Source organism: Mya arenaria, chromosome 4 (genome assembly GCF_026914265.1).
Source record: "Mya arenaria isolate MELC-2E11 chromosome 4, ASM2691426v1".
NCBI lineage: Eukaryota > Metazoa > Mollusca > Bivalvia > Myida > Myidae > Mya > Mya arenaria.
Genome location: NC_069125.1, coordinates 36,066,935 through 36,081,735, shown reverse-complemented (window position 1 = coordinate 36,081,735; position 14,801 = coordinate 36,066,935). Strand labels below are relative to the sequence as shown.

Here is a 14,801-nt window from a genome sequence, read left to right as displayed (position 1 = left end):
GTCAAGGATGGCAGTATCATAGAGGTGTTAGATCGGAATTTCTAACGACCATTCATCACATTAACCAATGGTCAAGGATGGCAGTATCATAGAGGTGTTAGATCGGAATTTCTAACGACCATTCATCACATTAACCAGTGGTCAAGGATGGCAGTATCATAGGAAAGCGTTGAAATGCTGTTGACACGCGTGATTTGACTCTTTTTTAAATGCTTTTCAGAGGCAATAAAAATAAAATCCAAAACTCTTTTTAGTATTCCCAAACTGTTACCATTTAGTGCCTGTTATTTCCGAAGAATATGTAATGTAAATTGATGAATTTTAATACAATAATGCTGTAGTACTGGTAAACCTGTATGTACAATGTACTAGGAAATAATTTAGTCAACATATTTCCATTTTCTGCGTAAGTACTCACGTATATAATTATCAATATCCCACACATTCTCACCAAGATTTATCTAGGGTGTTTCGACTTTCAAATTCACATTAACGTTATAATCTTATGAACGTATTTGAATAAAGTGGTATTTTAATTCGCACTATTTTTCCGCATAATACTATACGACCCATTTTGTAACCCCGACGCATTAATTCTTTTCCCAAGTCATGTCAAAAAGTAGATCTGATGATACCAGATTTCGATTTTCTGTACTAAAGTCTGTAGGCCTGCGGCATGCAGCCAAAATCAAATCACTTATGTATATAGTATGTGTCACTTCTAAACACATGTTTTTGTAAATACCCTATGATCTAATTTAAGCAAAACAAATCTGTAATCATATGTATCCTTCAACAATCACAGGTCACCGCGCTTACGTCAAGGGTACCCCCGGTTTTGACAAAATAGTTGATGCATTTGGATCAGGGATTGTCGGGGATGATGGTGAGGTCAACAGGCGAGCTCTGGGAACAATAGTGTTCGGAAACAAGGCAAGAGAGTTATATTAATAGATATTCCATTCTTTTGGGAACCAACGTTAAGTATGTAAATCAATTTTATAGCAATATAAAAGCATTGGGAACTTCGGATTACTTACTAGAAGAAGAAGAAGGATTCCACGCGTCAGTGAACCAGCCCAACTGCGTTCATATACGCGATAATGACATCAATCGCGCAATTCTTTTCTTATATGTACACCCAAAGTTTATTATTTCTTTCAAGAGTTATTAAAAAAGAGTACATCATTTCATTTTAGAAAACCTGGCAGCAATTCGTTCTCACCCATTCCGTAACCGTAAACAGTTTATCGTATTATTTCACAGTAACGCGAGAAAAAAATCTAATCACTTTAAATCACATTTAAACGAAAATGACAATAATTAATTTAACATATCATAAATTAACGTCTTCTAACGTGTTGATTTCAGTTTTTTTATGGCCTGCTGACACAATACAAACGATAACTAATTTTCATTTACATGTATATTAATATGCGATGATTCGCGATCCAAAGATGTTGCGCTCATAGGAAAATATTCGTAATTGCCGAAAGGCATTTAAGGAATGGACGTTGAGGTGTCAATATATAACGATATGTTGTCGTACGCCCGTTCATGTTATTTTTATTGCTTGGTTAACTACTCACAATTTGTTTCACCAATAAATCCATGTTACGACTTGTCAAACATATGTCAGTCATTGATCATGTTATCTCATGGGACAGCTTTGGGATATGTTCATTGAAATAAAATCTTGATGTTAGCATTATTCTTGAATAAGTAAATGGCAATAAATCAGAATTTTATAAAGATTTGTATTAAAAAAACTACCCCCATTACTGACAAAATAAACATTGCTTTAGATTATGTTTTTCGAATAGGGCTTTATCAAAACAAATGGAGTTTTGCTCAAGTAGAACTATTCGAACGTTATAATCTGATAAATCTGGTTTTGCAGGAAGAACTCAACAAATTAAACCAACTAGTTTGGCCAGAAATTGCTCGCCTTGCACAAGAACAAATCCAACAGTATACCAAAGGTATGCTCCAAGTTTGTTTATTGCCAATAACTGCCAATAACTGACTAACCTACTGCTACTAAAATGCTAAACCATTGGACCTCGCTTCTCTGAAGAAGAAAATAACAAACCGTCATCCACAGGCTATCATTTGTGTCTATATTTCAGACGGTGCGGCCGTAGTGGTCCTTGACGCTGCCGTATTACTGGAGGCAGGCTGGGACGACATGTGCCACGAGGTGTGGACAACACTGGTGCCGAGGCAGGAGGCAAGTAGCCTTAAAGGGACAACACCAACCCGTGTTTGTCTTTAAGTATGATGGCGAATCCGTGGTCTAGTGGTAACACACTTGACTGTCAATCCAGGGGTGGCAGGATCAATTCCCCGCCGCAGCACTATTTATAATATTAATCGTCTCCGGGAGGGACGTTAAATGAAGGTCCCGTGTGACAGTGATATACACTAGTGCACTAGAACCAGCGTAGCTTTAGCCAGGGTTATGTTCTGCTTTGCTCCAAAAACCTAAAATGACTAAAAATTTATCGAAGCACTCGCCGAATAGGGAAGGCCCGAGTGCGAGTATTTATAAATAAGTTTACACACTACCACCTCTTGAAGTGTGGACAATGTCGGAATCGGTGAAGCAGTTTGTCACATTATTAAAATTATTTCAATTGAATATGTTGTTACGTTTTGCATCGCGATGTAGTATATATATTATGATTAAAGCTGCACTCTCACATTTTGAACGTTTTGACAACTTTTTTGTCCTTGAACGAGCCAATTTTTGCGAAAATCCATCGAAACCAGTTATATACGACTGCTGACAAAAATAAGATCACATATGTTTATATTTAAGTTCAAAAGTTGATGTAACGGTTTAGTTCATAAAACATTAATTTTCGAACGGAAATATGAAAATCTGCGATCTGATCTTTTGTCAGCAATCTTATATCACTGGCTTACAGATATTTACGCAAAACTTTTCTCCAAGACAAAAAAAAGTTGTAAAAATGGTATACCTGTGAGTGCAGCTTTAAACACCATGATGCATCAATAATTGTGTAAAGAACAGTACAGTTGCGAAGTCTGGAACACCGAATTCAAACAGTATACAACCACCATGGAGCTCGTCCTGAGTACCGGTATATACTATAATAACATGGCATTATAACTATGATAATTAATTGTATCTGTTTGATTAACAGGCAATCAAACGTCTAGTAGACCGGAACAAGATGTCTGAAGATGCAGCTGCCAAGCGTCTAGACTCTCAGATCTCAAACAGTGACCGGGTTGCGCGCGCACACGTGATTCTGTGTACATTGTGGGAGTATGAATACACACAGAAGCAGGTGTGTATATGTATCTTCTTGGAATTTCAAATACTGATTTCAGAAAATAGTCCCATACCTTTTATTCAAAAGCCCTAATTAATCGTTATACCAAGGGCATAGGCGATACATTGTATAACATTTAATAAATAAATAATAGTTTGCCGAAAATGCCCGCGACGCCAGTAATCTAACCATTACATAAGGAAGTCATTACAAAGAAATTATAAAACGTCGAGCCCCAATGCCCGTAATACATTTAAACAAAAATTTAATAACATATATAAGTTGAAAGCTTACCTACACAAAATAATAAAAATAATACTAATAATACTAATAATAATAATGATAATGATAATAATAATAATAATAATAATAATGATAATAATAATAATAAAATAATAATAATATTAATGAGAAGGAAGCGAGGGAGGGATGGGTTTTTAAGTCAAACTTTATGCGTAGTCACCCTAAGTCGCTTATGTGCTTATCCGATCTTGTCATTATTTTAAATTGTATTATACTGGACGGGACGAAATTTAACTGAACCATAACAAGATCGGATTAACACATAAGCGACTATGGGTGACTGCGCATTAAAAGTAGTTCCGTAATTATAACATTTTAGGCTAAAATGTGGTTAAAAAAACTTAAAGAAGGTCAATGGACTTTGTCCATTTTTTCAAAAAAGTCGAATTATGGAAATAGTCTAGGGGCCGAGTGTCCAGAAGTTTAAGTTGACAACGGTGAAAACGCCATCGTAGTTAACTTTCAAATCATTACTGCACAGGAAGTTTAAAAGATAAATTTGTGATCTGCAGTAATTCTTGAGACTTGAGACAACTGAACAGCTGTACTTGTTTTATTCAAATATATCAGCACATCATAAAATATTTCACCTTTTAAAGTTAACAACAAAGTTCTGAACAACCGGTCCTTGTGTCTTCGAAATCGTTTTTCAAAATTTCTTAAAGATAAATAAAATTAACCACAATTCAAACAATTGTCTTAATATACCAAAAAGGATGGATAAATCTCGAAATCAATGGTTTTTATGAGGGATACAAAGTTTAATTTGGAAGAAAGGTGCAGAAAATATGGTATTTCTACGTTATGAGACGATAGTAGATTGCAGTAAATCTTTTAGCACTCACCAATCATTTAATATTTTGCATATTCAGCTATTAAATACACGGTTACAATCTTGCTATCAGTAATTATTTGTTTTACATACATGCATTATTTAGGAAGTAGTTAAGGTTTATCACTCAAATTATATATTTGTTATACATGTGTATGTATTGATTTTGAATAAGAGTGCTTTGGCCACAACTAAAACAGCATTCAAGCACTAAACTAAGGCAAATACCTACTTTAATTAGCGTGTCTACAACATTCATGGTGTACGAACCTATGTAAAGTTACTTTCAATTCTGAATAAGACTTATATTTGACTAAAAGCTACTGTCATGGAAATGTTCCATATTTTGTTAACCCTTACGGGGAATGTTCCATATTTGGTAACCCTTACGGGAAGTGTTCCATATTTGGTAACCCTTACGGGAAGTGTTCCATATTTGGTAACCCTTACGGGAAGTGTTCCATATTTGGTAACCTCTACGGGGAGTGTTCCATATTTGGTAACTCTTACGGGAAGTGTTCCATGTTTGGTAACCCTTACGGGGAGTGTTCCATATTTGGTAACCCTTACGGGGAGTGTTCCATATTTGGTAACCCTTACGGGAAGTGTTCATATTTGGTAACCCCTACGGGAAGTGTTCCATATTTGGTAACCCTTACGGGGAGTGTTTATATTTGGTAACCCTTACGGGAAGTGTTCCATATTTGGTAACCCTTACGGGGAGTGTTCCATATTTGGTAACCCCTACGGGAAGTGTTCCATATTTGGTAATCCTTACGGGGAGTGTTCCATATTTGGTAACCCTTACGGGAAATGTTCCATATTTGGTAACCCTTACGGGAAGTGTTCCATATTTGGTAACCCTTACGGGAAATGTTCCATATTTGGTAACCCTTACGGGAAGTGTTCCATGTTTGGTAACCCTTACTGGGAGTGTTCCATATTTGGTAACCCTTACGGGAAATGTTCCATATTTGGTAACCCTTACGGGAAATGTTCCATATTTGGTAACCCTTACGGGAAGTGTTCCATATTTGGTAACCCTTACGGGAAATGTTCCATATTTGGTAACCCTTACGGGGAGTGTTCCATATTTGGTAACCCTTACGGGGAGTGTTCCATATTTGGTAACCCTTACGGGGAGTGTTCCATATTTGGTAACCCTTACGGGGAGTGTTCCATATTTGGTAACCCTTACGGGAAGTGTTCCATATTTGGTAACCCTTACGGGAAGTGTTCCATATTTGGTAACCCCTACGGGGAGTGTTCCATATTTGGTAACCCTTACGGGAAATGTTCAATATTTGGTAACCCTTACGGGAAATGTTCCATATTTGGTAACCCTTACGGGAAATGTTCCATATTTGGTAACCCTTTTGGGAAATGTTCAATATTTGGTAACCCTTACGGGAAGTGTTCCATATTTGGTAACTCTTACGGGGAGTGTTCCATATTTGGTAACCCCTACGGGGAGTGTTCCATATTTGGTAATTCTTACGGGAAATGTTCCATATTCGGTAACCCTTACGGGAAGTGTTCCATATTTGGTAACCCTTACGGGAAATGTTCCATATTTGGTAACCCTTACGGGAAATGTTCAATATTTGGTAACCCTTACGGGAAGTGTTCCATATTTGGTAACTCTTACGGGGAGTGTTCCATATTTGGTAACACCTACGGGGAGTGTTCCATATTTGGTAATTCTTACGGGAAATGTTCCATATTCGGTAACCCTTACGGGAAGTGTTCCATATTTGGTAATTCTTACGGGAAATGTTCCATATTCGGTAACCCTTACGGGAAGTGTTCCATATTTGGTAACCATTACGGGGAGTGTTCCATATTTGGTAACCCTTACGGGAAGTGTTCCATATTTGGTAACCCTTGCGAGAAGATACATGTATAACTATGTCACAGCTATTATAAGGGAAAACATTTGAAACCATAATGTTGTTAACCCACAATCAATCTAAAAAAGAGCTTTTGAACAGATGCAGTTGTAATTTTAGCTCACCTCTGCATAAACATGATGATACATTGGTACAAGATACAAGATAAAAAAATCTTTATTTAAAGTCAGGTATCTCGTACCAAAAAAAACCCCATACCTCAATAAACTATTTCCCGACATTAATAACAAACATACATAACATAGCAATACATAACAATGAACTGGTGACAAGAAAATACAATCATAGGTTTAAATAGGTTGCACATGGGAAAAGTATTAACAAAAACCGTTTACAGTGTGTGTATACCACGTGATAAATTACGCCATATATGCAACGTCGGAGGGCAACATTTTGCTTAAAATGAAAACTTAAATTTTAGAGAACTTATCTTTTACTACACCATTTTAAATAAAACAAAGGGCTGTCTATGCCGCTTAAAGAGCACCGGCTTCGTTTTATTACCAAAGTTTGATAAGGTGATAAGTTTCATTAAACACTTCGACAAACCTGTTTCCAAAATAATGTTTTGACAGTGCTCCGTCAGACGGCCGTATTTTGCAAAGGTTTGTCGAAGTGTTTTAAGAAACTAAACTCTCAATGAATCTCTGGTAAAAGACCGAAGGCGGGGCTCCGTAAACGGCATACACAGCTCTTTGTTTCATTTAAAATGGTGAAGAATTAGTGATGTAATCTTTGTTTAAAGTCTTTATTCGAAGCAAAATATTGCCTTCCGACGTAAAATTTATGGCACAATGTTCACATGGGATACGCACACTGGTTTATATTCATGCAGACAGTTACAAAAGTAAGATTGATTATAACACATCCACTAGTTTTCCTGGCTTAATGGTCGGTCCACAAGCGCATGGTTCCGCTAGTTGACATACCACTGTATATGGTTAGTTCGATCAAGAATATAAATTGAGGATAATTATAGTAAACATTTAAAACAGCGGAGAAGCCCCTTTGGTCAAACGCCATCATTATGTAGTACTCCATGCGTACTTGACACCCCAACTGCCCTCATATGTACGATAACGGTACCAATTACGCAATTTATTACTTATATTTACACCAGTATTTCATTATTTCTTTCCAGGGTTGTTAAAATACTAAATTTCACTTACGAAGACCTTAAAGTAATTATTTCCCTCCCATTATATAAACAGGACGCGACCGGAACCGGAAAGAGTTAATCATATGAAGCGGGAAAAAATAAATTTTAAATTAAACGCTGAATTACTTTTTAACATAAAATAGAAACGATTATGCCAACAATACATTTAACGAATCATCAGTTAACACTTTTAGTTCGACTATTCGAAGAATAAGAAGGCTATACTACTCGGCGTCTTCGTCGGGGTAGGGTTAAAGTTTTAGGGCAGGTTGGCTTTTCACTTATTACTATTATACCCTTCGTTTAACTCAATACTTCACACAGTTGTTTGAGACCATCACACAATGATGTTACACAGCTCCATAGTATCCTTAATACAAATCATGGCCCCTGATTGACTTAGGAACTAATTGATTGAAGTTTTAGGGCACATTGTGTCAGGTTAAAATTTTAGGTTAAGTTGGGATATTTACTGATAACTTTAATACCCTTCAAGCATTTGGCTTAATACTTTGCACATTTGTTAATGGTCATCAAAAAATAAGGTTGCGTAACTCCATATTACCTTAGATACTAATTATAGCCTTTGATCCACTTAAAACGTTCGGGTCAAGTATTTTGGCAAATTTTGATTTTAACTCAGATCTCAAATACTGTTCATTCAATGGCCTTCATACATTACCCAGTAGCCATCTCACAATTAGGTTTCATAACTCCAAATTAACCCGACTTACAAATTACGGCCCTTGATTGATTTTTTTTTATTCTTTTATTGCTTTTGACAGGTACATTTGTATATTTTTAACCTAGTTATTAGAATGACACACATTGTCGTTCGGGCGGGCCGGCGGAATGGAGGCGTCAAACTCACCTATAGTATCGATTAATTTAGTTCGGTCTGACATGTAGTCACCAAACTTGGTATATAGGACGAGTTCATAGATACCTTTCATGGGATGGCGTTTGAAGCCCCTATGATAAAGGGCGAGGTCACTATTACTATAAACAGGAGAAAAACTCAGTTGAAACTGAATCTCACGATGAAGGCTGAAGTTATTCTGCCAATCATTGAACACCTGGTTTCTTCGCTATTCGAGCGCGCTGTCCTGCGACACCTCTTGTTCAAGATGCTTATTAAAGGTTACCACAGATGGAATACAAACAATAACAAGATCAGTTGCACTTTTCATATAAATACGCGATGATTGGTGATCCAGATGTTGCGTTGATCCGAAAAAGGCCGTTCATTTTAGGAATGGAAGTAAAGGTGTAGATTTATTCACATTTTCATACGCAGTAATTTTACTCAACATGCACACTAACAAAGACACATGATGTGGGAGGTATTTCAATTAAGCAGAAAAGCTGTTACATGGCAACTGGGCATTAGTTCGCAAAAGTCAAATACATGCAAATAAAATAACCTTTTTCTTTTCATTCATAGAGTGATTTCCAAAATAGATATCACATCAAAACAAAACACTGATACTTTGTACACTATCAATTCATTTTCCATATGTGTAACCCAACATAATCCTAAAAAGTATAATTTTCCAAATTGCTCTACCTACCAAATTGTTTGTGTCTGCTGTTTTTTTTCACTGATTAAAACAGATATCCAATTGCCTTTGGTTGTTACTTTTTTTGGTTGTAAGAAATGACAATCCAGTTTGCTTCGGATTTGAAGTAGGGAGGGCTTTCAAAGGAGCTTCTGCATAGCCAGTTTTACTTCTGCGGCAGGGTACTCCACCCACTTTGACACCAAAGTGCCCCCCATCCCCCACCCCCGCCAAAATTTCATTCAACAACCCAAAATGGTTTCAGCCCTTCAGCTGCCAGTTCAATCACTTTCATGGCCCGCAGCTTAGTCCTTAGCCATGTATATATAACAGGTAGTTTTAAAGCTGCACTCTCACAGATTAAACGTTTGGCAACTTTTTTGTCTTGGAACGAGCCAGTATTTGCGAAAGTCCATGGAAACCAGTTAAATAAGACTGTTGACAAAAAATTGGATCGCAGATTTTTATATTTAAGTGAAAAATGATGTTTTATGAGTTTAAGCCATTAAACATTAGTTTTCGGACAGAAATATAAAAATCTACGATCTGATCTCTTGTCAGCAGTTTTATATCACTGGTTTGCAGATATTTACGCAATAAATTGCTCATTCCAAGACAAAAAACTTGTCATAAAGGTAAATCTGTGAGAGTGCAGCTTTAAAACAGGAAAGTAATATTTTCCAATATTTCCGCTTTCTTTTCCGAATTTGTACCATACACAGGGTGAGGAATCACGTGACTTAAAAGGGTTCTCACATAGGTCACCACGGGTCACAAAATATGTAAACAAAGAAGTAGGTGACGTTAACTTCTGAACAGAAAAGATGAAGCGAATATGTCTTCGACTAAACATGACCATGCTATTTTCTGCTGCTACACGTGCGAAATATGGTTGGTTGATTTGCTTGTAGTTTAATGATGACATTTTCGGCCAAATTCCAGCGTTGGATCGTCTTACAAAATTCCGTCAAATTGAATTATTGGCCAAGGATTGCATCATTATACACATGAACATGTAATACTAAAAACCTTGAGACCAATTTGAAAAACCCGTTATAAGTCACGTGATTCCCCACCCTGATGTACAGGTGCATACATCGTTTCCAAAAAGTAGCCTTGTTATCTTTGTTTTTTATCTTTAAGGTGGAAACAGCTTGGAAACTGCTCACGGAAAGATTACCTGTGTCACATGAGGGAAACACAACTGTGGCTAAATCAAATATATAAACTGATAAAAACGAGGATGTTTCAATCATAAATGTGATGGGATGTTTTGCGGTGCTTGACGCGGACGTGCTTTCATAAAGAAAACGTGCCTGTTCAATACAATGTTCGTCATTTTTGTCAAAGCCTTTGGGTCGTTGAAGTGCAAAACTCTTTAATCTTGGTCATAACACAGAAGCTGTTTTTAGGTAAACCGTTCATCATAAGGAGATTGCATGGAGGGGTTCGTGCATTTTAGATATCAACATCGAGATTAGTTCTGTGTTTAACTTATCTTGATTAACCATTATATTATTTCTGCTAAGAGTACATTATTATATAAATGGAAGGTAATAAATCAAACAAAAAATAATAAGATAATATAGCTATTTCATAAAAAACAAACATAATGCCTATATAAAAAACTCTCGGTGAACATTTTAAATAAAAAATCAAACATAAGCTTTTGCAACTTAAAAAATGAAATTTGACCTGGCCCAAATTTCTCGAAACTTCTTAAGTCCTTTATAACTGGATTAAGCTAAGCTCCCTATTTTTCTTTGTCTTTCATTGGTGTAATATTAACTTCTTTAAGAGTTATAAGACTTTAAATAGGAATTACCTATATGATTATCACAATAATCAATATTTCATTTACCAAAATCACATATAAGTATATTTTTGTCTTATATAAATAAGCTACTCAAGCTTGTTAAACTTCTTAAGTCCATTATAAAACGATTAAGCTTAGCTCAATATTTTTGGTTTACAATAAATTGCGTAATATTAACTTCTTTTTATATTCTGGGTAGGAATTATCATTACGGAAAGCACATTAAACCATTTTTTATTTATCAAGATTCAATTTAAGTATGTATTTTGGCTAATTAAAATAAGCTACTCAAGCCTTTTAAGCTTAAGAAGTTTCGAGAAATTGGGGCCAGTAGCCTTTTTATTTATGATGGATGGCTTACATTAACATATTCAAATGATGATTGGCGCACATGTAGGAGAGACAATACGCGCATGTATAGCAAGTCTCATAAATCAGGCTTTATTAAAAGCTGCACTCTCACAGATTGACCGTTTTTACAACTTTGTTTATTCGTTTTGTCATATCTTGGAATGAGCAAATTTGTGCGTAAATATCTGCCAACCAGTAATATAAGATTGCTGACAAAAGATCAGATCGCAGATTTCCACATTTCCGTTCGAAAATGTTTTATGGCTTAAAGCGTTTCTAGCGGTTTAAGGAAAATGCATAAAACATCAACTTTTGAACTTAAATATGTAAATCTGCGATCTGTTTTTTTATCAGCAGTCTTAAATAACTGGTTTCCATGCATTTCGCATAAATTTGCTAGTTTAAAGACAAAAAAAATATATATATATATATAAGTTGTCAAAACGTTTGATCTGTGAGAGTGCAGCTTTAATTAGTATTGGGTGGTTTAAAAATGCACTCTAACTCCCTAAAAAGATTTGCCACCATTAATAACATTGTTTTAAAATTCCAAAAAGGTGATTAAATGCCAGGAAATAAAATGGTTATTATGAATGATACCGAGTTTAATTTGAAAGAAATGAGCATAAAACACGGTATTTCTACCTTATTAGACTATAGTAGAACACAGTTAATATTTTAGAATTCACCAATCATTTAATATTTTAGCGCTTTCCGCTATTACATTCACGGTTACAATCTTATCAGTAGTTAATATTTTCCATGTATGCATTATTTAGTAAGTAGTTCAAGGTTTATCTGTCAAAATTTATGTTTGTTATACATTTGTATGCATTGATTTTAAATAAGAGTTTCACTTTAGACAATATTTATTGTACATAAGAACATGAAGCAAAGACATAAATTACATACATGATAAGTAAGGATTAGTGAGGTATTATATTTATACTTATCTCCTTTTATTTGGGGGGGGGGGTATTTTTTAATACGTTTTGAGTTATGCCCCTTGATGAAATAGGGATCAAAACACAGACGAGTGCATTCGGAACTACTCGGCCATTTTTATCTAAAACAACCTTGGATGTATGCCGGGACATCAGTAGAAGTAGTTCGTAATTTTTTTAAATTATATCATTAATTAGTAGTGTTTTAGCTTGTATTTGTTGATCTTAGTTTACATAGATTATTTTATTGCAAACATAATTAAAATTCCCAAAAATGAAATGATTAAGTTTAACTGCTAAAATAAATGACTAAGCGGTCTACTTGCAGCGGACTTAAACAAACCGATTTCTGAGTATGTAAATCGTCCATATACATCCGAGGTTGTTTTCGATCAAAATGGCCGAGGAGTTTCAAATAAGACGAGTGTCGGCGTTCGCTCTTCGACTCTCTTGTTTGACTCTGTTGTAAATGCTATGAACAAAACGTGAATAATAATGAGATAATGACTGTAACACATGTTTACTTCTTGTAGTTTAACGTTATGAAATGTTCTTCTTTTGTAATATGTCTATTATAATATATGACAATTGGGTTGTCCGCTTCTCACCAGGGCGACCCGGGTTCGATTCCCGGCCTGAGCGCATGTGAGTTTGGTTAGTGGTCACCAAGCCGGACAAGTGGGTTTTCTCCGGGTACTCCGGTTTTCCCCACATTCCCGGTCTCGTGCAACATCGTGGCAACGAGAGTGACTTAGTTTAAGCTATCATAGCTTTCTTCACAATCGTTGCAAATTATATAATCTTTAAAATGTTATATGTAATCCTATCGTATTGTCCAGTCAATTAGCTGGATTTTCAATAAGTAAAAATGTTAATTTCTTATAGAGTTTTACGTAATGAAACGTTCTTCTTCTGTAATATGTCTATTATATATTATCATATAGTATTGTCCAGTCAATTAGCTGGATTTTCAATATGTAGCGTTGTTTGTTTTTTACAGTTTTAAGTAAAAATAGAATAAAAAAGTATCCATTTATTCATCCTATGTAGTTTCAGTAATCTGGGACAACATAACACATGATTTCTAATATATGTTTGAAAACACTACCTGTGTTGTAATTTCTATTTTATAACACTCTGAAACATGTATACATGCATGATAGTATTGTATTATAACGTTTATTTGATATTAAAAGGCAGACTTAATGATTAATTGAATAACAATAGAATTGATAACACTAGTTTTGACAAAATAGACATGTATTCATTTGCAAAGGTCAACGGTTTTATCCATTAAATAAACCTAAAAACTGTTGTGTTTTTAGCTCGACCATTCGAAAAATAAGAAGAGCTTTACAACTCGCCCAAGCGTCGGCGTCGGCGTCACACCTTGGTTAAGGTTTTGCATGTAAGCACCTTTAAGTCCTTATCTCAGTAAATACAACATTTATTGCATTGAAACTTTGGATATGTATTCCCTACTATCTAATCTACTAAATTAATGAAGTTAGATAACCATTATTTGAATTTATGCAAATAATGGGCCTTTATTATTTGACTTAGAAATTCTAATTAAGGTTTTGCATGTAAGCACACATAGGTTAATATCTCAGCAACTACTTGATGTACTTACACAAAATCAATAGCTATACGACTGGGGCGCATCAAACCATTTACTTGTGAAAGTACATACTAACAAACTTTAACCATTACTAAACGCAGACTGTGTAAAGAAGATTTTACTAAAAAAAATCCGTAATGCCTTTTCCATTGCAGTGCATTGTTTATGAAACCAAAGTTCCAGATAAAGTTCCATATGCAATTGAGTATTACTCCAGAATTTAGTAATTATTTGGGTATTCCACGTATTAAATGAGTACATGTATTTCAAGTGACTGTTACTCCATGGTTTTGAGTTAATCTGGTATCAGCATCAAACTCTAAATTTATCTGAGAAGGAGTTCGTGAACATACATATTCTGATTGGATGTTTATGTTAATTTGTTTTACAATTACATGACTATTCTCACAAAACGTAGCAGGCCGACAGCCTTTCAACGCTTTCAGCGCTTTGATTATTTTACAAGGACGCACCATGTTGTAAGATAATCCCTATTTCATAGCGATCCAGTCCAATTTGGCGGACTACTCCGTGTTGAAACAAATATTGATTATTTTGAGGGAAAAAAGAAACTGCAAAATAATATTTTTTAGGGAAAAATAGATAAGTTTGTCAGTTTCTTTTCATTTCTTAAAAGGGTCGAGGGTTTAGAACTGCTTTAAAGTTTACAACGTAATTAGGGGCCATCGGTGTAACTTTTTAAATGTAAAAATGTTGATGATGTACTCACTATTATAATTTAAACAAATACGGATGAAACCGTTGTCTCCAATCTTGATAAAAAAATAATGCAGATCGTCTTCAATCTTGAAAAAACAATTTCAGATCAAAAGTGAATCCATGAAACGTTCAGGGCAGTCACGATTTTAAATTTAACAACGATAACGTTAACAGCGTTGTTTTATTCATACATTGTTTTGACAAATCGGCCCACGTTACATAAATTCAGGGTTTCCGTCTGACTAATCTAAGTTCAGACTTGCTTCTAAATGACATTACAGCAG

The 14,801-nt window shown here is 35.2% G+C and overlaps 1 protein-coding gene across 1 annotated transcript in view; it reads left to right on the top strand.

Moving 5' to 3' along the window:
- LOC128229711 (bifunctional coenzyme A synthase-like) overlaps nucleotides 1–13,281 on the top strand; it is a 38,385-nt gene extending 25,104 nt beyond the window's left edge. The window contains exons 7-11 of the mRNA XM_052941517.1: nucleotides 806–933; nucleotides 1,901–1,982; nucleotides 2,130–2,230; nucleotides 3,171–3,317; nucleotides 10,209–13,281. Coding sequence (XP_052797477.1) covers nucleotides 806–933; nucleotides 1,901–1,982; nucleotides 2,130–2,230; nucleotides 3,171–3,317; nucleotides 10,209–10,292 — 542 coding nt within the window. The 3' untranslated portion in view covers nucleotides 10,293–13,281. The remainder of the gene's footprint in view (nucleotides 1–805; nucleotides 934–1,900; nucleotides 1,983–2,129; nucleotides 2,231–3,170; nucleotides 3,318–10,208) is intronic.
- Nucleotides 13,282–14,801: the final 1,520 nt, after the last annotated feature.